Source organism: Micrasema longulum, unplaced genomic scaffold (assembly GCF_059751315.1).
Source record: "Micrasema longulum isolate JH-2025_06_02 unplaced genomic scaffold, ASM5975131v1 h1tg000748l, whole genome shotgun sequence".
NCBI lineage: Eukaryota > Metazoa > Arthropoda > Insecta > Trichoptera > Brachycentridae > Micrasema > Micrasema longulum.
Window position 1 is genome coordinate 212,221 of NW_028277942.1, and position 25,731 is coordinate 237,951.

Here is a 25,731-nt window from a genome sequence, read left to right on the forward strand (position 1 = left end):
AGATAGACCCTTGTGGCACCCCTGATAGACATTCCCTCGCTAGACTTAATGAATTCTTTATTTTTATACTCATTTATTTTTATACTCACGACCTTTGACAATGTTATTCAGGGTGGCCAGACACTCGAGGTAAAGTTGCGGCGATAGAACACCCTCTGGCTGATTTTACACGGGTCATACAGATCCAAAGGACACGGTAAAATTGACGTCAAAGACGTTACGGACGTTAAAGGGCAGATTTATTTTAGATAGGTAGATTGACAGATTAGTTTAATCAACAATGTTGTTAGTAGGTGAAATAACTCAGCCAGACGAATCTCATCACATATATAAAGGTTTCAGCTCTTTAACTTTACAATAGTGACATAACAGCCCTGTAAACGCCTAGAGTTCCATATTCCCTTCTCAAAAAAGTTTTCCCTCTGTGTTGCAATAAATTGCAAATAACTTTTCTGTTGTAGGTCACAGTTCAATAGAGATGAGTCCCAACAATACTCTCCGCACAAACAAGGAAGGCACTAGCACTCCGAGCACGGTAAGTTATCTCTATAAATAATTTATTTACTTCTACTTTGTTCCAAAATACTGTTTTTATCTCAGAGTAAAAATGCACTAGCTATAGAGGAGCCGTATCGTTATTTTGCATAGAAGGAAACCATTACATATTTTAGGTTAGCGACAACTTCACTCTGCTGGCGGCCATTTTGTTTTGTTTGACAACAGACGCGTAACGGACGCTTTTGTTGATGTGCTTGGCTTTGTTTGTAAATAACTTGGATATTTACTCGTTACAATAAATAAAAATCGACAATGGTGAATTGCAGTATGTTTGGATGCAGCAGTAGGGGCGTCAAAGGTGTACATATTTAAAAGTAGTTACGATCCAAATTTATATCAATTTGGCAATTATTCTCAACCTGAGTACGGCCCATCAGCATGCCATAGGGCACTGCATTGGTACACTAAATCTAGCGTGTATCTATCATCTGGTACATGAAGGTAAGGTGATCAGCTCTATACTTCAAGTGCCTGTCCGTAACATGATGGACTGCTTGTACACTGCTAACTCATGTTTCCATATTTCCCGCAGAGTGGCGGCTCTTGGGAGCGCCACGAGGACCCGATGTACGCCGCCACGACGGAGGTCGTCCGCGCCGTGCTGCGGCTGGCCAGTGCGGGGCGTGCGGGCGGCGGCACTTTACTAGCTGCCGTCACAGCGGTGGGGGCCCGCCTGCGCCTGCTGTGCGCGCTGGTGGACGCACTGCTCGAGGCCTTCCCGCACCACGCCCGGAGGTAAGCTCGGTGAATCACCGACACCACGAATCTTCAGTTCAGTTCAGTTCATGCGCTCTCTTTAGCTACCTCTTTCAGGTTGAAAGTGTTCAACGAGATGCCGGATGGCTTTGTTGAGGAAGGCCTCTGTGTCACGGTTTTTCATGGGCTATGGTATAGCTATATTCAATTTGAGTTTTAGTTTTCGATGAGGAACTTCAGCCCTACGGGAAATTGGATACAAAAAATGTTTTTTTGCGCGCGGTGAAAATTAGAGAATTAAATTGTAAGGCAAAATTTCTTGAAAATGTACAAAAAATAAAATAAATAAAAAATATTTTATAAAAACGCACTACTTCTCTAGTTCATATGAACCATCCAATGATATGAGAGCTTTGAAGGATATCCGGTTTGGTCACCGTAAATGAACCGATCGGAAGAACTGTCAGAGAACAGTTATTTCAGAAATAAAAAACTTTAAAAAATCATAGTGTTGATAATACGATACATAAAAATAAAGTTTAAAAAATTTGGCTTAGTTTAATATTCTATTAACAAATAAAAATAGAAAAAAAAAGACACTGAATTTCCTCATTGTGATTACATTGTTTCTTTAAATAAGAATTGGCAATTGTTGAAAATTGCAGAGAAGTGGAGATGGCTCACCAGGTCCTGTCTAAGGATATGGCGGGACTGATCGAGGCCATGAGGCTCGCCATCCAATACAGTACTACTACCCTCCAACTTGAGTACACCAAGTAAGTAACAATAATACTATTCCTATTCCGGAAGATGGGGTCCGTGTAAAACTAGCCTCGGCCCTCGGGCCGCGAGGAGGAGCCGTAGTGCTATCTATATATATTATACAAAGAGTACCCACCAAAGCATTAATACTTTGATGTGGCACTCGCAAAAATCAATAAGAATTCAATTAAGAACTACATCTAAAAGAAACTTAACAGGTACATATTCTACATGGTATAAAGTAAAACCGATATTTATGTATGAAAATGTATATATTTGTATGAAAATTTTAAGTATCTTCGTTGAAAATCTTCATTGTTTGTTGAAAAAATTGTATTCATATTATATTTTTCATACTGACAATATATCTGCTATTTTGTTTTGTGTAGGAGCATGCTGTCGGCCGCGCACATTCTCGCCATGGATGCCAAGAACCTTCTGGATGTCGTGGACTGCATACGCAAGCGCCACACACACATAGACTGGCGTTCCATCCTCGCCCAGTGCGTCCTCCCAGAACCCAATGCCACCCAACCTTGCCCCGCGCATCAATCCAACTCCCAATCGGAGGTTACGGTTCAAACTGCCACCATAACCAACCAGATCGCAATACCGAATGACGATGACGTCTTTGTTAGCGTCAAACCGGCAGTTGTGAGTCAGCAGCAACGCCCGGATTTCCGACTCAACCAACCGGTTACGATCCAGCAAACGATTGCCGTGACGAGCGTGCCGCCCTCGCAACCGTCCAGCCTGCCGCCCTCGCAACCATCCAGCCTGCCCGTCACCTCCAATCGCGTGTCCGCCCTGATTCAAAACTACAACCTGTACGGTGATTCTGGCCAACCGGCTCATTTGTACGGGAATCCGGACGCCAGTTATTCTTCTCTAGGGTCGAGATCCATCGAAGGTCCGAGGAGTCGACAAGGCTCGGTAGACGGAATCGCGAGCACGCCACCGAGCAAGTCAGGATCACCCAAAAAGATCGTTCACGCTCAGAGTGAGAACGACCAGCCGATCTATTCGCTGAGCAAGAAAATGTCACAGCTGAATTCAAACACGGTTGCCGTTACTCAAAGTAACGAAAACTAAAATGATTGGGAAAAAACTACCGAGTGTAATAAAGAAAACCATCCAAATAAAGATACTAATTTTAATGAATATTGATTTGTTTCCACTTAATGCTCAATCCAAATTGACGAGTAATCCGCGACAATTTATTTTGCTACTTTTTATACCCGATTCTGACACGACTGTGTCATTCGGTAATATTTTTCTATGTGACGTTACGCGGCTTACCCCATACGTGACTCGCTTTAATCGTACGTGGTTAAGTAATGAATGTTCTTAAATTGTAGTCGTTTTTAAACTTGAAACAATCCTCGAAGATTGATAGGTATACTGGCTCAAGTACTCTACGTAGCCGTTTAAAACATAGAATAATGGTTAGGATTCAGTAATAACGCAGCTTAATATACGATACGCTTTTCGCCGAAAAGTAGAATATTCGCAATCACAGTTTAAAAAATATATATGGAGCGTAGAAATGCTTAATACACTGCCATTTATAAATTACTTAAAGCAAATTTATCTTTATTACGAGTTTGTATCTTTCCATAGTTGGGGCGGCTTCTAAAATAGCGAGAGCATTTTCAAATAAAAATAATTTTGTATATCTACCACAATTTTGTTAATATCAATAAATTATTTTTTCTATGTATTTTTTGTGGATTTGTATATTCTTTAGATTATTATTAGGTAACATATTTTAGGTTTTGTGAGTAAATTTATGTCACAGTTTTATGTCCGATATTGTGAATCAATCCACGGGAACGTAAATTAATTCAAATTTAATTTCTAAGTTTTAATTTTTATTTTCTTCATCGATTTACCTTCAGTATTCATTTGGGATTACTTATCTTATTACCTATCCATTAGTGCACTTATGCACACCATATGGTGCATAGGGCTCTGTATTGGTACTAAAACCTATACTTTTAGTATCAATACAGTGCTTATTTCAATTATCTGGTATCTAAGCTATATATCAAATATAGAAATCGAGTTCTCTCTACCCGTCCTTGTATCACCATTTTTTCATGTCATCTCTTTGCCTCGTACGTGGCTGAAATACCAAGGATTTGCATAGTGGAAGGAAGACGCTGTTCAATATCCAAATTTCAGGTTATAGATGCATTAGTCCTCTGGGCTGTCCATGGTATCCGCAACTTTCAAAGTCCATTTTTCTGCGGGCATACGAGAATATAGGAAAAATTAGAGTTTTGCCCATTCAATTTTTTGTAAGCTTAGTGATAATTCTGTATTACCTTAGCTATATTTTATCTAATTTCAAATGTTCTACTGAAGCTACGAGCAATATATGGTAGCAGCATCTTATAGCAATTTCTTAACCATTTGTTCTCATAATTTACGCTCTTTTGGGTAATTTGCAAAATTGGACACAAAATGGCCGTTTATGTGTGAAGCAAACTTGCGAGGTTTATATAAACTGTGTAGTAATTGGTGTGACAGTGTTGTATGGACATTTTATATTGTAAATGTGTGTCGTGGGGACAGTCAATTATCGTTTCACTCGTGTATTGATCCTTACGGAAATAGTGACTATTGTATTATGTAACTGCTATTCCATACATGTTGTACAGTTAATTAGATTAGTGAAAACATTTAAGCGTTCATAATTTTATTTCTAATTGTATCGACATCCATTTTATTGAGATGTTTTTCCGGCTGTCAGCGCAACTTCCGATGTTGACTGGTACCTCCAATTTAAAACTGGCTTTTGGAGAATCACAACCATTTTTTTTATAACCAATCATAAAAATGTAATGATGTTGAATTGGACGAGCAATTCAAATAAAAATTGTTAGAAAACAGCCAATGCATTTAATTTTCATACACGGGCAAATAAGGTACGGGAATTTTGACAAAAAACATTGTTTTACAACTAGCGACAATGCTTACTGACAAACATTCTATCGATTGAAAAGAAAACTGTTCAAATTCATAGTACTGTTATTTTGTTACAATAGATTAAGGCTGTCATTGTTTTAGTTAGTTGCATTTTTATTATGTATGTATATGAATAAATCATTAATGGCAGTGTAAAGTAATCGGTCAATGCTGAAAATTGTTGATTATTTTTACATTGTATGCAATGTATGGTTTATACGGAATAAAATTTATTTGTATGAGCCTTTCCATTACAAACATGTGCCGCCACTTTATAAAAAATGGCCAAGCAAACTTATTTGGCTAGCCTAGAACTAAACTGGTATGTATATGTAGCACTTTTGGCAAAATTGAGTAATGAGCATTATTAAACTTTAAAAAAATCAAATCTATCCGAGCAGAAGTGGTCAGTATTTATGTCTAGACCCAAATGTCTATTACTCGAAAGTAATTCGTATGCTATTTTCATTTTGTGCTATTCTAAAGTGGTCTATGTAACAAGTTTTTTTAAATAAAATGTATTTTTTAATGCTTGTTGTTTAAATATCAAATATGTTTTAATTCAGAGTGTTAGGTTAACTACTAAGCTGACCTAAGAATGTAAAAGATTCACTTAGCATAAATGAATAAGTGAACACTGAAATGAAATTTGTTTCATCTGTTTTTGTGAGTTTTTAATTTTGTAACATACACCAGTTTCAAGGCTAGCTATTGATTATTTCAATCAATACAATAAGGTATTTTCACAAATTAAGAATAACTTCGCAAATGTATTAATGATATAACTATCAAGTATAAAAAACAAGATAATTATCAGTTTTAAAAACGAGCACTTACCAAACGACTCGCAGTTTGTGTCGCATAATTTTGAAGTCACACGTCATGCCCGCCGAGTGCGCTTCTAGCAAACATTCCGTACAAGTATGATGCGGTAAAGTTATACATGCCGTTTATCCCATAGGTCGCGAAACATCTTGTTTTCGAGTAATTCAAAATATGCATATTTTAAACCGTTATTAAAAATTTATCAGACATCCCACAGGAAAAATAATGCCGTTACCAATGCGAATTTTCGGTCATTTAAAAATAATAATAATAAAGAAATGTGAAAAGACCCTATTATTACACTATAATGATATATATATTCACTTTTATAACATATCAAAAAGCTCCATTTACTGTTCCATATTAAACTATTAATATTGTGATATACCTCTTCCACTTGATCAAATACATTATATGCATAGTGTTTTATATTCCAACACATAATTAAGGTTTTATAGAATGCAAACTTGGTAGATTTTCCACATTTTATATTATGCAGCAAATCCCAAACATTTATTTTATATCAGCAATATTTTTTTACAATATTAACTTAGATATATAACGATTTTGTATTTTTAACAGTCCCAATTTTAGTAATCCTTCGAATTATTTGATTTTTATTCAGAACTGTCTTTGTTCATTTCATCCAATTTTTTTTTCAAAATGAGCTAATTAATGTATGTTTTTGTCATTGTTAAAATTCCTTCTGTTTCTACATGATTAATTACCCATATATTTGAAATGTTACCTTGTCATCTTCTTTGCCAAAAAGTGGAGTTGGTCACTTCTGCAGAAAAACTCCAATATCTCCAAACACAACTGATTTAAAAAAATGCATAAGCAAAGGAAATATATTTAATACTCAATTTGAGAATGATAAATATTCACCCAAATCAAGTGTTTTTCCATAGACAGAGATAATGCTTAAAGAAAGTGTATTAAAAGATATGTTAACTTTTGAAAACGAGTTTCTTTTGGCTCATTTTGTATAAAAATGAGTACTGTTATCAATTTCCTAATTTAAAAAAATATGTTCATAGATAAAAATTTTACTGCCGTTCTATCAGCATTATGGACGCTGCAATGTGATCCGAAACGCCGGAAAAGAGTGTAAAAGACACATGGCATAAATAACACAGAAAAACTCATTTACATAATCATAGACAATTTGGCATCATAACTAACTTTATAATTATTGAGGGTATGTGCGTTTTATAACTTACTTTATTATCAAAGACAGCATTCTGAGATTATTTATTTTGTTTAATCTGTTCTTTCACTTTCAAAGTTAATAGCCATATACTTACCTTGCCTACTGAACTAAATCACTGGGTGTGTTCCTATGTAAGTGTAAGATTTAGCTACATATATATATATGCTCATTAGGTGTAAGTAATCGCACTAAGCTTTTTGTATCATTGGGTCCATGTGAATGTCGCAAATTAGCAAAAATTCAGCTTTACAGGAGAGTAAAAAAACTCATATACTTTTTAAACCAGTTTGAACTGTAAATATTGACAAATGACTTTGTACTTAAAATAAAAGTGTCTATGGGCTTGATCCAAAATAACAGATTACGCACAGTGGATAGATGGCATATCTTTTTGACTAATATTTTAATGTTTTCCATAAACAAACTCATTTTTGAGAAAATAGCACATTCATATGTACCTCATGATATCTTCAGAAATACAAATTATAATCCAACGCAAATTTACACAGATTTTTTGGAGTTGATGGAATTACTGCGATAAATTTTTACATATTTATGAATTCTTTTCTAAAGTGCACAATTAATTCCATTGCATTTAGTTTCATTATTAATAGTGGTTTATGTTGTCTGTCTCAAATGAAATGTTTGTGTTTGAATTAATTGACTTTTATTCCTAAGTATTTGTGAATAGCGCATAAGATGTAAATACTTATTTATACAATATTATGTTCCAAGACTTTCATAGGAAATATAGTGACCGATTTATTCCCAAGCTTGTTTTTTTCTTCATAATTGATGTATCCCATATTTTTTATGTTAAGAGTTATGTATCACATATCAGAGGCGGTTCCTTAGTATATGCAATAAAAATATGTGTAAATAAATTAATAATTGACAGTAAAAGAGAGATAGAGAGATTGACTCTAGCGGACGATTTTCTTATCTTGTCTACAATTGTCACACTGCATGTTCTGTTTTGTATGAGTTTTTACTCTGAATTTGTACAAAAAATACAAAATCTGGTAAAATTGTGGCTTGAGCGAGATAGACTATGGCTTCATACCGGTGAATTGTAGGTTAGAGGAAGAAGACAATATACGTATTCAGTGCAGTGCCAGCGCATGCGCAAAAATTAAGTTTGTAATGTCACTTTTAACATGCGTACTGACACAATATTGGTAAGGACGTATAATTTAAAGTAATACGTGCCTTTTGTCCCATAAGGCGCGAAACGTCTTGTTTTCAGGTAATTCAAAATATGCATTTTTCAAAAAACACCAAAGACACCACACAGAAAAAGTAATACTGTCACCATCGTAATTTTTCACTTTTTTGATAGTAAAAAAACATGAAAAGACCCTATTACCAATTACTTATTACTGTACCTCTAAATCTTTTTGTTCTGTACTATGCTAAAGTTTCTGGTAATTTTTTTAAACATTTTTATATTTGCCACTTTTGATATATTTTATTTCTTTGGTAAATTAATAATACAGGATTCCGAACATAAGGTCAGAGGTCATTCCAAACAGAGGTCATTTATCCAGAAGATGGGTCGGTCAACTCAATGAAGAAGTTCAGTGCTACGGGAAATTAAATATAAAAAACTCTACACGCGGTAAAAATTTGCACATTTAATGTATGGCGAAGATTCTCTAAAATGTATGAAAAAAATAATAAAAATGGTTTTAGATTTGATGATTTCAAGTTCTTCTAAATCATACAATGACAGAGTGTTGTGATAGATTTTCGGCTTCCGGGAAGCCAACCCACTGATTAGAACAACTCACCGAAGAGTAATTAATTAAAAAAGTAATTTAAAAAATACAAAACTTTAAAAATTATAGCAATGATAATACGATACATAAAAATATATTTTTTTTAGCTTAGTTTGAAAGTCTATTAACAAATAAAAAAATACCACTGAACTTCCTCATTAAAAGTTAATGACGTCTGTACAATTTTCATTATGTACGCGACATAGAAAGGGTTTATGCCAAATAAAAATATTTGACAGACACCTTCATAATGTGTGTTGATCTATTCGTTTATACAGTTAATACATGAAATGAAAGCAATACTTACACAATTGTAGTTTTTTTATTAATTTTCCAATTTTCCTTACATTTGGGTAATCTGTCATCACCGGGCATTACAAAACAGATATTACTGTGTAGAGTAAAATAAGAATATGAAAGACGTGAAATTAAAAATGATATATTTTTATTTATAATACGGTTTATAATGTGCTAGTGAAGGAAATACAGAAATATCTAATTGCAAAACAATATCAGTCAGTGTCCTCTTACAAGGCTCGGCTTACCTCGCCTTTAGCCAATAACCGTTACAAAACTACCACATCGCAAATTACTTGTTAAGCATTATACACACATTACACTACTACATCTACAAGATCGGATATATGTATAAGGTATTTGGCATTCGGAAAATCAACAAACTCTAAAGAATAGCGCAGTTCAATTATTAATTGTTTGAATGTGTGAGTAATATCCGTTTATATAATATACAATAGTAAAAGGTTATGAAATCGCAGATCTTGAAGAAAAGTGAAGCAATTCAAGGTATATATTTAAATATATTTACTTTTTGTTTGTTTATATTTACTTTATTTATTGACAACTGGGTAATGACCCCGGAGCAATAACGCGCCACCCACATATGGACAAAAATAATTCTAGGATTATCGATTGTGAAGTTATATTTTACAGCTATAGTTTACAGCAAAACAATGGGCCGCGGTACTCGGGTTGAGAATTGCGACGCAGCGATGAAACCGCCCATTACACGTCTGCTGTTAAACCAAAAATATGCAATAGAGCGAAATGGCATCTCTATAGCTGTAGCGCGTTATTACTCTGGGGTAATAACTTATGTTTACATTATTATCAAGTTATTACATAGGTAGCTATTTTTATTGATGAAAATTTTATTATGAAAGTATCAGGATTGTGATGTTATTTTTATAAGAAACCACTTCTGATTTCGATTTTCGTAATATTTGGACAATTCTTTATAGAATTACCTGTAATTACATTTATAACAAATATTTTTATAGAGATCATAAATTAAAATACCAACTTGGTATAATCCCCATTTTTCTTTTACCAATAATAAATTAATGCTTGTAAATGGTAAGTAGAATCGTACAAAATAATTTAATTTGTAACTTATAGAAAAACATAAGTTAATATGCAACTTCCATATCCTTTTTCATAATTTCTTTATATCTAAATTTGTTGCAACAAGTTTAGATCTAAATAACTCCCCAGGGAGGAAATCCAGCATATCTGCAAGGGTTTGGACATACTCAAAACATTGTTGATAATTTCTTTGTTTATTTTTTGACTAAATTTTTTATTTTGAATTGCGACACATTTCTCTGGGATGTAAAAAAAACATACTTATAATTAAAATCAGTCTGATAATTTTTCAACAAAAATAAACCAATTTAGCAGCTTGAAAACTTATTATAAATTATAACATTGGGGATTTCATATGATTAAATACAGTACCAAAGGCATCGTAATGCATACAGAACATTTACGACTGAGGAAATGAAGATATTGACACATAAAGTTTGAAATGTAATTTCAACTGACAAATCATTTACATTTATTCAATTAAAAAAAGAACATGCAAAATTACAGTATTTATTTGGGATCGTTGAAATGATTTATTTTTTATATATTTATTATAAACAATGAATGTAGAATGTATTTTCATGATATCCCAATGACATATCCAATACAAAATTAAATATATACTTACTGAGAAACTTATCAATTGAATAGCAGTGATCGATAGATTAATTTTTTTTATATTTTAACTTGTCACGGTTATGCCTAGAATAGCCGTCAAAATCGTGTCTTTCATTTAGGAAATAACGTCTGTCCAAAAGACATTCGCATTGAAAAGATGGCTATAAAAGCCTACATGAAACTGAAGTAATTGTATAGTAGAAGATATTGTGCCCCTGTAGAAAATATATGTCCTAGTATGTTGGTCAAATAAGATCTTTTGCTACGCGAGGGAAAAGACGCCGAGTTATGATATGTGTCCATATGAATGGATCCTATGAGGAAAAAAGTGTCCGCAAACATGTTCAGAAACAATGTAGCCTAAGATAGTTGTTTGATTGCTGATAAGAATTATCTGGCCGTTTTAAACTTCATGGTGACTCTACCATCTTCAGTTTATATTTCATTGTCCGATAAAATTAATACCTATTGAATAATTACAGTGGTTTAATTCTAAGACAAATCAAAATACATGCCTCTTTATTCACATTCTTTGTAAAGACATTTTTTTAAGTGAGAGAAACAGCTCAGTTTTAAGTTGTTCTTTGCTACAATTTACTGTATAAATGCAGCCTAATTGCAATTTATAAAAATGGCAGAAACTAGCATTAAAAGTTAATTATTTATTTAATAACTTTACACCGCGTTTTGTGAATAGGTTTTTAATTGAGTTTTAAAATACATTACACAATATTATAAATAGCAGTGGTACGAACTATGTAACAATACATCTAAAGATCGTTAGATATCGAAATTAAGATACATGTATTTTTTTGTATGAAATTCTCAGGATTGAGGTTTAAAATTCTAACAAAAATCTTTTCTAGCAACAAAATTTAAAATTAAAGTAATCGCCATTCTATCATTGTGCAGTCGATGGAAATTGAAAAATTAGAAAATGTTAGAAATTATACAAACGAAAAATGATTCAATCAAATGAATTCATCAAGACACCGTTACTATCTTTTCATGAACAATATTTTAACACGGGTGTGATTTGCGACAGTCAATTTAAATATTACATTCGATACAATTCCCCTTCGCCTTATACTAAATTTATAATAAATAGAATTAACATTCCACAAACTGACTTCACTAACCTCGAGATGAAACAAAAATGTAGTATTTTGTTAGTAAATAACCCCAAAATGGCATCACGCATCGAGAAATTTGTAATCATTTTAACTTCGCCCAATTAAAAAACATTTAATAAATCATTTTGAGATAAGGAAACTGAGAAGCGAATCCTTCAACGGGAAAGATAAAAAAAACCATTGAAAATCTATAATGCATAAAATAACTTAAAAAATAAAAAATAGTAAATCATTCTAATTGGAAACTCGCACCGCACTATCAACACGACGACAATAGGATTATGATTATTATAATTAAAGGTCGGAAAACATTAGAAATTACGATCTATGAAGATAATTTATTGTGGACTCGGTAAGTGGAGTCGAGGGGAGAGTCGGTTCCCCGCAGTAGGCAGCGGTAAGGAGTGGGGGCTGAGTCGCTAACAGTCGAGGAAGTTGGCGGCCATGAGTAGTTCCAGGGCGATCTCGGGAGCGATGGGGAACTCGGGTATTTCTGTGGAGCTGTTGGTGTACCGGACCTTGTATGTGAAGTACATGCAGACCTTTTGCAAAACGTGTGACCTGGAAGCACGACCAATTGTAGGTAAACATTACTGAAGTCAGATAAATTGGCAATCTGATTCTAAACAGATTTATTGGGTTTTTGGTTAAACATAATATTCCAATGCCCTCTAATACAGTAGCTTCAGTTTATGAATGTGCCGGAAGAAAGATAATTTTACTTTAATTATTCTTACTTAAAAACTTCGCATAAAGTTATAATCAGTATAGAGCTAGGATAAAGACCGTAGAAACTTATTCCACGCTTATACCTGGATTAAATGGAATAACACATTTTTCTGTAGTAAAATGGATTGTGTTTATCTTGAACTTAAACAATTTAGTAAACATGACAACTTTCCAGAGATGTTAGATAGCTGCGCGGAGAAAAATGTTCGACTGGGCGCTGAGGAATTATTAGACCCCTGATGGTGGCTGAAGCTTCGCAGGTTTGTCGCTAGGCTACATGCGGCGCCCTTATGAGAATAGACTGTACAAGTGTATTATGAATTTATTTATATGTTGGTTTTTCTTGTTTTTTTCGGTTATGAGTCTCGATTTTGTAATCGAATGAGCTGCCCCTTTAATAAAGATGGTTAATTAGGTCACTTGGCAGACGTTAGAATATCGAGACTCAAGCCACAAATATGTATAGGATTGTGAGGTACTAGGCCTCACCAAATCCCATTTAACCAGTATGTAGGATATTTTCCCGTGTTATTTAAGCGTTAATTATGACACGGGGATGATGCCTACATACTTGATTCATATGTAAATTATACACCACAAGAGTTATTTCGTTTCAAAGTCAAATGAAGAAACAAAATGTAAAAATGTCCCGCCAATGAGAGATCGCGCTACGATTTAATCCGGGACAGCCCAACCCCCTCTCGCTCTCTCTTGCGGCGTATATATGCTGTCTCGTACGATGCCCGACCGTTACGTGGTGCAAATGAATAGATAAAACCTGTATATTTTTGGTAAATAAATTGTGCATAAAAAGGTCTAAGCGTGTTTTTATTGGAATTACGCCCTCTACACCTTCGCCTCCGCCGCCTGCCCCCTTTGGAGGATATCACCGCCGACCCATCCAAGAGAAGTCTATCTCACCCGAGATAACCGGTCAATAGCAGCTGCAGAGCCACTATTCTTCAGTTCAACTATACACACGGCGAGGTGTCGTGTATAAGGGACAAATTTCCTTTATCGGACAGTGTTTTATTTTTGGAGGAGCGTATTAAGCTCTCAAGGACAAAATTAAATTTTAAGTTCCATGTTCTCTTCTCAAAAATATTTTTCCTCTCTGTTGCAACAAATTTAGATCTAAATAACTCCCTAGGGAGAAAATCCAGTTTGTCAAACATTTGGACGTACTCCAAACATTGCTGAGGTTTATTGACGGGTAAAATTAATGCTTCTATAAAATATACAATAATAAATATGCAGGTAAAATAATAGAGAAAAAAAAACAGTCAAATTAAGGAAACTATACTATGAGAAGTGGAGGGGGTAAAAGTGGGAAGGAAAACCCTAAATATGCAAACAGTGATTGAATATGAAAAATGATGGGGCATCTCTAACTTACGGTATTTCCCTAAAGTTAACTTCGTTGGCCTCGTTCTCGGCAAACTGTCCAGGCCCACTGAGCATGGCCTTGATGGTGCCCGAGGTGAGAGCGTGCTCACGCTTCACGATGAACTCGTGGCCGTCGGAGCTGATGAGCTTCACGTACATGGCGTCGGGACCCTCGCATCCCCCGAACACTCTCGCGCCCTCCTCCGCTGGCTCGGACGACATCTCGCCTGGCTGACCTGGGAGACAAACATCTCATTATTTTTTTGCGTTTAACGCCCCGAGGGCTTTTATAATAAGGAGTTGTTTACAAAATAATTTGTGCGGGTGAATAAAAAATACAGTTCGGAGTGTGAAAAAGAACCAGAACCACGGACGAGCGTTTCAGACTCGATGGCTAACAATGCGAACGGTGATTTTATTTACAGGTAAGCTATAAAAAATTATCATAAATTTGTACCCACATAGTACATAATATATACTGCTATTTTTTCTGTGGTTCTGTGTGATCCGACAACATCTCTCATCTACGAAATCAACTCAAACGACAATTATGATTAACATTGTGATATATTATATTATTATTATATTATTATTACCCATTACCTTGAAGCATAACTTGTATATTTTTTTTTTTAAATAGCACAATAAATTTAGTGCTTTTTAGCCTTTAGGGCAGTCTCTTTGTTAGAGCTGCGAATGTCAGCTAATAGTTTTTTCATGTTTTTGACTACAACTGTGTATAAATGATTGAAGCCTATGAATATTAATTTTTTCGTATTAAAAATATCTAATTTTTTGTATGTGTATTGACTACACATCACCGTAACCCGCAGATGTTTTGGCACAGTAAAAGAAGGATTAATGCCATTTTCTCTCCTGAATGAGTTCAATAAAACGGCATATTCAAAACTAACAAAATGTGGCACCCTGTCCTATAAATTTTAAGAAATAAATATGGCTGGCAACAACACAGTCAAAATACGTATGTATTTATTTATTTTATTGGGTAAACAAACAGTATATACATAAATATTTGTAATTTCTTTGTATATTAGTGTAGGACACTCATGCACACACCAAAAAAATGTTTACACTTAAGACAGTAATTTAAATTAAGTTCAATATAGCAAATGCAAAAGATAAGAAATGAAAACTATGTTATAATAAAATTAATTAAGCTGCTTCTCTCAATATTTCTATGAATTTTTGCTTAAATTTACATACACTGTCATAAAAAATATTAGCCTCAGTAAATTTATTGTTATATTGCTCGCATATTCTAGGTATAGTAGATTGTTTCAAATAGTTTGTTGATGCGTTTTCAGTGTAAAACAGAAGATTTTGTCTTGTCGGTCTAGATGGCACACAGAATGGAAGTCTTTCAAGTAGATTAGGGGATTCAATTTTATTATTTATTAATTTGTATAAAAATAACTGGTCTACCATTTTTCTTCGATTTTTAAGAGAGTTTATTCCATGGTACTGCATATTTTTAGCATAGTTAGAGAAGTTAAGGTTTAACCGGTAGTCGACCTGTTAATTTCTTTTTTGTTGGACCCTTTCTAGTCTATTAATACTGACATTATAGTAAGGGGACCAAATAGGAGTACAGTATTCTAGCTGGGGATGAACAAATGTTTTATAAAGTTATATATATGTCTCTGCATGTTTAAATGGTTTCGATCTTCGTTTAAGTCCGGGCATTTTATATGTTTTTTTTCAGGACAGATTCAATATGAATATTAAACATTAGTTTAGTGTCAAAAATAACACCTAAGTCGTGAATCTGACTATCTGTTATAGAAATAGGTGTGTTATTGAAAGAGTAGGGAAAGCTGACAGCCGTTTGTTTGCGCGAAACACAAAATGAGTGACATTTGCTAAGTTAAGTTGTCACGCTGTACGAATTTATCAAATGTCACTATTGTGAATGTACTGCTGACCACATTAAGTTAAAGCCTGTGTCTATATAATTACTATAAAATTGATGATAGTATTACAGGTCTTCTTATTCCATTAAACACACGCATCACACAACAAATATTACATGTCATCCTCAAGGAAAAACATTCCAACCAATCGTAGTTATTATTATTCCTATACTAGCTACATCTAAGATATAACAAATATTGCAGTGCGCTCAATTTTAAAAAAAAATAGCAAATCACGTTTCACAAGCAATCATCCACGTAAGAAAGAGATATCCTCATCTTGATTTGAATACAATTTCACTAAACGTAAACTTTTCAGGAGACAATCAAAACTTCATATATCATTAATTTTGTATGAAACTTAAGTGTTTTTTTTTGGCAAATATTTTGTTTTTGAGGTAAACGTGGATTTTTAAGTGTTTTATCCAACAAATGTAAACTATTGTACTACTGACAATCTAGTGACTTATGCTGTATTCCAAAAAATATACATCTTCTTTGAGTTACGCGTTATTAAAAAAATGTGTTTTATCTCTTTTCTGTCAACAATTTCTTTGTTAAAATGACAGAGATAGATGCTATTTTGTACAGTGAAAAATATTCAATCATAATCTCAAATACAGAAAAAAAAACCCCTTTGTTGTATTCAAATTAAGGCGACAATCTACATATTTTCTTAGTAACTTGTTACCACAGATACAGCATTAGCTAGCAGCAGTCAAAATTGTGAAAATGAAAAAAAAAAATTGACTAAAATAACACATTTGATATGGTAAGTAGCTTTCATTTCACATAAATATATATATTGTAATATAATATAAAACAAATCTCTAAACGCAGGATTACATTATTCTCACGCATTGTGGTGTGGCGAATTGGGGAGCCACCTGGCGCGTATCGCTTCTATGGATATTGTATGGGCAGAATTACATTGCTCTCATGTATTGTCGAGGCGCCGTGACACAACAGACTAGAGCAGTGTAATATTGTCCATACAATATCCATAGAAGCGAGACGCGCCAGACGGCTCCTCAACACACCACTCCACAACACATGAGAATAATGTAATCCTACCTTCATGCTTATATAAGAAATAAATTGCCTGTAAATTCTTTCATTATAAAACATGTCTATTTTTCAAAATTAGAATAAAAAGGGGTTTATAATATATTGTAATTATTAGATTTTGAAATTGGAATATACCTAAGTACCTACAAGAAAAATATAAGTACCTACCTAGTTATAATAAATTATATTTTGAAAATTTCATAAATAACAAAGTGTTTACACACACAACAATAACACTCAACATTTAATGCTATTTACAATTTAGTGTAGGGAAACATTCTGCGGTCAATTATTGTCAATTGTAATGACATCGCAATCAAAACAAAGCTATTCTCAAGAACTTTGAGCATTCCAAAGAAGAATTATGACATCAATGTGGATAAAAGCCCGCTGAAAACTACGCAATAAACTGCACAAGGAAAATCCAATATGCATCGTTGAGATAAAACGTGTTGAAGAAAATGAAATCACAAATGACACTTCTTTGACATTCCGTATAATACGATGACTCATTGTCGGGCAAAACATTATAAATATAAGCGTATTCTTCTATTAATCAATAAAATATGTAACAACCAGCGAAGATATTATTTGTTAGACATAACTAGTCGATAAAATTGCAAAATAAACCGGTCCATGGTCGAGAAAACTGATCAAATGTAAGGTTATCATACGATGGAAAAAAAATACCCCAGCGCGGGAAAGTATTGCAAATATCGTAATTTTGAAGATAATAATCAAATTAAATGAAAGAAAACACAAAATACGTGAAAATAAGCGTTATTTACCTGAAATTGAGACGTCAAACGAGCGACCTTTGGCGCTTACCGTTCGGCCGCAGACAGTTAATAGACAATATAGAAAATTGACAAAGACTGTACGAATTCTATGGGAAAAATAGACAAATTTGCTGAGAGTTTATTTTGGATGTTTTATCTGAGCTCTAAAATTTCGAGAAATGAGAAAAGACCGCGTAATCGAAAAGCAGAAAGCAAGAAAGTTTGTGTTTGACTTTGACAGATAGCATTTTTCAGTCAGATATTTGTTTACTTTTCACATTTAATTCATTTCATTGTTTCGTTTAGTTATATTATGAATTTCACTTTTGAAGTTAGTTACTTTAGATAGTACTAAACTGTTGTTTTTTGTTTACTTTATTTAAACTTTTACATTTACTTGCAAAAAAAATCAGGAATTAAAAATCCATAATTTATTACCATGGCGGAAACTATCAAGCTGATGGCTTCAAAACTTGGCTTGATTGACGAGAAAGCTGTTATTGGGTTAGTTATTTCTATTTTATTTCCTTTTATTTTGACTGCTATCAACTGAACTTCTTCACTAACATTCTTATTTATTTTCAGAAAAGCTTGCGAGTATGATCGTTTACTCAGACTCAAAATGTCTGGAACAAGCAATATGAGCGAATCGGCGAAATCTATTGTTTGTTTAGATTTGGCAGCTGACACTCAAGGACTCACCTTTGATATTGTAAGTAATAATTTTGAATGTGTCCAGATCTTTGTAACCCTCAAAGAATTTTATAAAGAAAATGTGGATATTAAGGCGTAGGCAGAACGGTGATTGTTGAATGTAATACTGATCATGTTCCTATCTGCACTCAGTGGTGCAAAGGGCACTAGTAATACGGCATATATTGATACTTTGTGACATGAAGGTGAGGTGATAAATCTTAGGCTTCAGGTGCCAGTCAAGGAAAAATGTAATGTTGTTGTGTAAATCCACATTTTAAAATAATATTTCATGCTCAATAATTACTATGACTGCCCCCTGCATGAGATGTATCAATTAAATCCCAACACAAATTTAGAGGGTCATAACTGGAAGCTCTATCGTCCCCAATTCCACCTCAACCCCAAGAAAAACTTCTCTTCCAGTAGGGTAGTTTCAAACTGGAATAAATTGCCAAGTCGAATTGTCCATTCCATTTCGGTCAACCAGTTCAAAAACCATTTGGATGCTTTTTTAAAGGAAGAAGAACGCAGACAAAAAGCAGCACACGAGATATAGGCACATCAGCAAAGGCTGCCTGCCTATAACTAATAATAATAATGTTTTTCTTCCTGGGAATAAAACCACTCAACCCTGATGCCGCAAAAACAATTTTCTTCTTCTTCTTTTTAGTGGCTTTTTTCACTGCGCTACTGTTTCTAGTCAGTGTCGTATTTTGTTTTTTTTTTCTATTTTTCTATTCACACATTTTCATTTTAGTAATTTATGTGTGCAAATTAGTATATTATTAATATTACACTATCTACAACATAAATATTTACTACTTAATTCCATTAGTTACAAGATATTAACACACAATTTTACATACAGGATTATTGGGTGAGGACAGGATAGTTATGATATTGGGTTATTTATTATTTATAATACAAATTAAAATTAACATAACTTTCGGTCAAAGAGAATTGGTCTACTTCTTAATTAAAGTGTACAATCTAATACTTCCAATGTCCATAAGGACAATTGATAAGTAATCACAAGAAGTTGCTGACAGAAGTGGATAATGGAGGTGGGTTGCGCATGGGTTGATAAATGAATCCGGCCAAATAGGAAAAAAGTATTTTAATTGTATTTTTACTAAGGAAGTAAGATTTGATTTACTATGTATTAAGGGCATGTATCAAAACTATGTATGTAAAATGTTTACCTCGACGTGGGACACCCCAGTAAGAAAACATTATTTAAAATGACTAAATAAAATAATACAAAAAACTGTAAAATAATAAATAAGTACACCAGAACCTCTTTTTACATAGGGGATATAATGTTTTTAATTATGAAAATGTTCTGTGTTCGGGCTGAAAATACTGAAGTAGAGAAATATTGATTGATTGAAAAGGTGTTTCTACCCGGAAATATTTCATTGTTCTTAAAGCGGAAGACTGATTATCTTACCTTCCATCTAAAAAAATTATCAACATATGCCGCAATCGAAGTACCATGATGATACGAATTCATTGTGAAAAATCTCGCTTTCACCTATGAACTTTAGTTCTTGGTATAAGTAAATAGCATATCAATGTGTCGGCCTTTTGCAGGAATTGGCATTCAAGTTAGCTGCCATAAAAAAGTCCATGTACGCCAATATCAAACACAATATCAAGAAGTTACTTAACATTGAAGATGTTACGAGCACCAATAGTTTGTGTGTTCAACTCGGCTGTACAAAGGCATCTACCACAGCTAAAAGCATACTGGAATGGTTCAAAAAGACTGATATCAAGGTTTGTTTTACCAAAGTATTTCTGGTTGTAAAATAAATTAAAATCAACTATACGAGGTAGTTTATTTTTACAAATAAAATGCATTTATTTAAATTATTCTGTTTCTTTTTTCTCTTTTGCAACCTCTTCATTCGTATGCAGCATACACATTTAGTTGTTGGGAAGTATATACTGAGCTTTCTCTTCACATTTTGTATTATTTTTCAATGTTTGTGTACCAAAACATCTATATTTTTAAAATCCAATAAACTTTCATGAAGAAATTTCACTAATTTGAATCTTGACAATACATATGTAATTATTTTGTGAAAAATGCTTATTTTAAGAAAGCCTTAATTATTATTTTTATTATAGAATTCCGATTTGGGTCATCCACAGTTTGCTTGTATGGCTGTTTATCAAGCTTGCAGGTAAAGTCTATATGAATCCACTTAAGCGAAAAATGGTACAATTGATAGCAACGGCGGTTCTCAGTATGTGCATTAGTGCAGTACAAAATATCCAAGTACAAAATATGTGTGAATAAATAATTGATAGTTAATATATGCAAAGAATATATACAAAGAAACCGGGATTTATTGCTACAATATTTTGTGAGGGAGTCATTGAGATTAACATATCACAACAGAGATGGAGAATATTTGAGAGAAGGGAATACTGAAGTCTGTCTGAATGACCTGACCAAAGAGCCAAAAGATATATCTTGTTTTGTGCGAGCATTTACTCTAAATTTACATTGTAACGTACGCGTTACCACGTGTGTGCGCTGGTTCGTCACCCGCGTTTGCCGCAGTCAGGCTTCCAGGAGTAAACGAGAAGCCGCCCTCCCAGACAGAGTCAAAGACAAAGTCGGAAGGTAGGGGCACAGCTGCGCCGACTGCAAGTCAACCTCATTTTCCCTGAAAAGGACTTTCCACCCGGTGCAAGTGTTGTAGAGAGGCGAAGGCAGTCAGCTGGCAGAGCGAAGCGAAGTGCAGGAGGGCGAACAGGGCGGAGAACTGAATGAAACACGTCTGAACTGTTCAGAGTTAGGAACTCAACTGATTTAATGATACAAATTACACGCCTTATAAAGCGATGGGCGTCGGGCCCCGTGAGTCAGCCGTCCCACCCGCTCCGGCTGCCTGGGTCACTACATGCCGCAGGTGGCGTAAATACGGGCGCCTAGCGCCCATACGGGCTATTTCGTCGGCAGCCGCGACGCGCGCAACATGATGATTACAATTTTATTTTTACCATTATTTAAGATATTCTATGGCTATATTTTGCCCCGGTAATACTGAGGCCAGGCTCGAAAGTGAATAATTTATCTTTATTGGGAGCCTAGTGCTCGGTCGTACATATACCGCGGATTCTAGCTAGTTATTTGATTATATTTTATACAGTTACATATTTTATACTACGCGTCCGGAACATACATGAAAAACACCAGATCTTGTGAAGCCGTGGCTTGAGCGAGATAGACTATGCTTCGTAGTGGTATATCATGCATTTGAGGAAGAAAGGAGGTCAGTGAGGTCACATTATTTTTATTATTAATTATTGTTTATAATGTGAAAAAAAACTTAAATAAAACAATTTACATAATCCCTTCAATGCCAGTGTATGTGTGGATATGTAGTTCACATTGAACATGCGTACTGACAGAATATTGGTAACAATTCTATGATTTAGTTACGTATAATATTAATACATAATATGTAAACGGCAGATTTAGTGTTCTGGGCCCCGATTACAATGGGAAGTTAACAGAGTTATCTTTGACTGTCTATAAAGAAAAACCGATATTTGTGTACGAAAATGAGTATATTTGCATAAACATTTAAAGTATCTTCATCGGTAACCTATAATTGAACATGTTTAGAAGAAAAAATTGTGTGCGTATTCTGCTTTTCATACAGAAAACTTAATTTTACTTTGTAGATAAATGTTAACTTCCCATTGTAATCGGGGCCCCGATCTGGTTACGATGCGCGGTCTGTCCTTGCACATATTAATGCTCGTTTACAATACCAAGTCAGATTTGTACTAAAATATTATTAAACTTAATATTTATAGACCACGTTTACAAAATACAAAGAAATGCACTGCCAGCGTTTTTGGTCAGCCCCCTTCGATTAATAGATGATAAAACTCTCCTAGGATCTCCGAAATGCAGAAAGATCTGTTCCAAATAACTCCAAGTCATTTAATACATAAAAACTTTAATTGTGCTTCCTCTGACAGTAATTTCATTTTTATGTATTAGTTTTCTATTTCAGATTGGAAAAAATCAAAGTATCAAAAAGCAAGTTGATACCGTTCAGTCATCTGAAGCCTTCTCAGTGGAACAGTCTGGAAGAAGACTGGACTAGGATGGTAAATGACTTTATTAAGGAAGTCGGGGATAACAAGAACACGAGACTCGGAAACCAGAGCCAAAATACTGCACAAATTATCTGTGAACGTTTCCAAGGTTATTTTTTTAATTGTAATTTTAGTGTGGAAAATATTTTTTACTAGTTTTTTTGATGACATTATCTTTAGATTTTAAAAATATTTTTATTGCTGACATCTGCATATAAAAAAACATAGACATGATAATTATAATAGTAAAAATACTTTATAGTTTTATTCCACTTTTATTTAGAATTTTTTTACCATTGACCGGGTTTCGTCGTGACCGACATTGTCAGATTGGTGTCTGTCACGACGAAACCTGGTCACTGGTAAAAAAATTATAAATAAAAGTGGAATAAAACTATAAAGTATTTTTATTATTATAATTAAAATGCAGTTCCACCAAGAAATGTCAGTAGAAAAACTCAATATATAGACATGATACACTGTGATGAGGAAGTTTAGTGTTTTTTTTGTGTTTAACGTAATACAAGAGAGATGAAGAACGTTTTAAAGAAGGTAATATAGAAGTCTAGGCATCTACAGGGCTTATGATCTGTCATTGGCTGGTTTAAGTGGCTACTTTACACACTGTGTAACATTCATTCGTGGTCCATGAAGAAGTATAGAAATTAAATGAAATAAAATTTTCAGGTGTTGCCTAGTATGTAGGTGAAATAATTCAATTAGATGAATCTCACATGCGTAAATACAGATTTCAGCTCGTTTACTTCTTATAAGTCAGTAAATGGAAAAGTTTAAGAAATGTGGATATTTAAACATAGCCAGAATGGTGAATGTTACAGTGTGCAAAGTAAAAAACGCTCTAAATGCCTAGCCTTCCATATTCCTTCTCAAAAATGTTTTCCATCTCTTTTGCAATCAATTTCAAGTGTTATGTTTTATTCATTTGCAATATTTAAAGCTATTTTCCATGCACTTTTGTATTTAAAAAATACTTTTAGCACTTTTAAATGAGCAAAACTAACTTTCTTTCATATAGCAGTTTTGAATACCATTTTTAATACTTATTAACATTGTTATAAATATTTTTTTACTTTTACCTAATTTATTTTAGTTTTAAACTGATTTAAACTTTGTCCCATCCTCTTTTTCTAAATTTCATTTTTCATATCGTCAGTTTACAGGCAAAACTTATTACATACAGATTTATGATAAAAAGTGGGCCCGGAGGGAGGGGGGGGGGATTTAGTGTCAAAACCCCCACAAAATTTAACAACTGTGTAATGAATATCAAATTCAAATTGTCACATTTCAATATTCATATAAAAGTAAGTTTTATTACTTATTTAAAAGAAAAGTTTTCAAAACATAAATCGCTATTGGTTAGTTCAATGTTTATTGCCGACAGATCCTCTCATCCTTTCTGATGCTACTTCAAAAGAATTTGAAGATATGGAAATGTTTTATAGAAGTGGCTTGACAAGTAGTCTTGATGAACTGAAAGTGGAACTTAAATTTAGGTACAGACCAATTGCTAGACTGAAAAAAGACCAGTGACCAAAATATGCCTTAACCGCTTTGGCATATTGTGAAAAAACACGTATGCTACCAAATATTTTTTTTTTTTACTATAGTTGCAATTTTGCCGGTGTCTACTGCAGAGCATGAAAGAACTTTTTCTGTTTTACGACGTCTATAAAATTATCTATGAAACTCATCTTCCGACAAAAGGTCCAGATCTATGAATCCAACACCTAATGCTATTTTGGATAAATTAGCAGAAAAGCCTCAGAAACTTGACATCAGACTACATTAAGTAATAAGTTTAGTTTTGTATATCATCTTATCCCATATATTTCAGATCGCTTAATGGACTTAGTGATTTTTTTATGCAAGAGATTGTTTAAAAAGCTTAAGACATAAAGTCACTCTACCATAAAACTCCACTTAATGGGTTTTACCTGTAAACCGATGATATACACCTATTTTCAGAACTTTTAATTACTCTATGGCAACTAGTATTTAAATGACGTTTTTTATTTTCAGAAAAATCTAAGGAAGAGAAGAACCAAGATTCAAAAACTTCTCATCCCGTAATAGAAGATTATGAAGTGTGGAAAAAGAGAATTCTGGAAGAAGCGCACAGGGAACTGAACGCTATGGAAGAGAGCAACTGCATCCACCTTAAAGATGTAAGGAGTGGAAACATGCCAGCCATTAACCGAGCCAAAGGATTAACACTGGTCATAGATTAACAATATTATTCTAATAATTTCTATGTATTTAACTCTACTGAATAGGGTATTTTCTTAAATCGGAAATAATGTTAAATATCTTGAGCAGATTTTTACGATTCTAATGACAGTTTTCATTTATAATTTTCGGGTTCAAGTGCGCTTCTAACTTACATTGCGTACAAGTATGGTGAAAAAATGTAAAAGTACCCTATTTAATAAACATCATTTTATGGTCGCCTTAACGTCAGGGGACTGAAAGAAATTTTGAACTAATAGAAAATTTAAAGTATGCATAATTTAAGATTATTTTGTATGTTGTACATTTAGACAGTGTTTTTATTAAAGATCTTAATTTGAAATGGTGTCATTATTGTTACTAGATCTCTCAATTTCTTGTTGAACCCCAGAATTTTGAGGATTTTGATCTGGGAGCCTTTGTCCACAGTCTTTCATTTTCCCACACACGCAGCCCCTTTTTGCTTTTGGAATAATCCATCTTTATATATATAATTCCTCTGTACATGTGATGTCACCGTACTCCTTCTAAGTGGCTTAACCGATTTACGTGCGGTTTTCGGAGAAACATAGATCTTTGCGCTGTGCGTGTTCGTAGATATTAAAATCTTCAATCGAAAATGTAAAAAAATAAGTTAGGAGCATAAATGTTTCATTCATCGATCTACCAGGGTTGCATTCGAGGAGAACGCATTTACAAAAAAATGGAAAGATGTTGTTATTTTGTCTATAAAAAAGTTGGTTTTCGAATGTTTACAAATAGCATTTGTTTTTTGTGGATCTCAATCAGATTATTTCCTTAAATTTGTTAAAATTTCTACCCATTTATTTA

The 25,731-nt window shown here is 33.7% G+C and overlaps 3 protein-coding genes across 4 annotated transcripts in view; 2 read left to right on the forward strand and 1 right to left on the reverse strand.

Annotated features, from left to right (window-relative positions):
- Fak (protein tyrosine kinase 2 Fak) overlaps positions 1 to 4,290 on the forward strand; it is a 124,376-nt gene extending 120,086 nt beyond the window's left edge. Inside the window, exons 23-26 of the mRNA XM_088230375.1 lie at positions 462 to 535; positions 1,091 to 1,293; positions 1,920 to 2,030; positions 2,406 to 4,290. Of these exons, the coding sequence (XP_088086501.1) occupies positions 462 to 535; positions 1,091 to 1,293; positions 1,920 to 2,030; positions 2,406 to 3,108 (1,091 nt within the window). The 3' untranslated portion in view covers positions 3,109 to 4,290. The remainder of the gene's footprint in view (positions 1 to 461; positions 536 to 1,090; positions 1,294 to 1,919; positions 2,031 to 2,405) is intronic.
- Positions 4,291 to 10,917: 6,627 nt separating this feature from the next.
- EloC (transcription elongation factor elongin C) lies at positions 10,918 to 17,907 on the reverse strand. Its single transcript, XM_088230364.1, has 3 exons — positions 17,839 to 17,907; positions 14,062 to 14,287; positions 10,918 to 12,497 (listed from the first exon to the last, which is right to left on the reverse strand). The coding sequence occupies exons 2-3, from the start codon at positions 14,271 to 14,273 to the stop codon at positions 12,356 to 12,358; spliced, it is 354 nt and encodes a 117-aa protein (XP_088086490.1). The 5' UTR covers positions 14,274 to 14,287; positions 17,839 to 17,907; the 3' UTR covers positions 10,918 to 12,355.
- A 77-nt stretch (positions 17,908 to 17,984) lies between these two features.
- Positions 17,985 to 25,243, forward strand: Orc6 (Origin recognition complex subunit 6). Of its 2 annotated transcripts, none has more exons than XR_015822961.1 (6): positions 17,985 to 18,333; positions 18,415 to 18,541; positions 20,119 to 20,304; positions 20,659 to 20,714; positions 22,553 to 22,759; positions 24,694 to 25,243. XR_015822961.1 is itself a non-coding variant. In XM_088230363.1 (6 exons), exons 1-6 carry the CDS (start codon positions 18,269 to 18,271, stop codon positions 24,900 to 24,902), a joined length of 837 nt encoding a protein of 278 aa, XP_088086489.1. In that variant the 5' UTR covers positions 17,985 to 18,268; the 3' UTR covers positions 24,903 to 25,243. The 2 variants fall into 2 exon arrangements, 1 of the variants encoding a protein (XP_088086489.1); XM_088230363.1 differs by having other exon boundaries at positions 22,566 to 22,759.
- The last annotated feature ends 488 nt before the right edge of the window (positions 25,244 to 25,731 follow it).

Excerpts from the sequence above, each read along its gene's own strand:
- EloC (XM_088230364.1), bottom strand. The coding sequence starts at position 14,273 with ATGTCGTCCGAGCCAGCGGAGGAGGGCGCGAGAGTGTTCGGGGGATGC. Across the intron at positions 12,498-14,061 it reads GTTAACTTTAGGGAAATACC|GTCACACGTTTTGCAAAAGG; the intron begins GTAAGTTAGAGA and ends TCGTGCTTCCAG.
- Orc6 (XM_088230363.1), top strand. The coding sequence starts at position 18,269 with ATGGCGGAAACTATCAAGCTGATGGCTTCAAAACTTGGCTTGATTGAC. Across the intron at positions 18,334-18,414 it reads GACGAGAAAGCTGTTATTGG|AAAAGCTTGCGAGTATGATC; the intron begins GTTAGTTATTTC and ends ATTTATTTTCAG. Across the intron at positions 18,542-20,118 it reads AAGGACTCACCTTTGATATT|GAATTGGCATTCAAGTTAGC; the intron begins GTAAGTAATAAT and ends GGCCTTTTGCAG.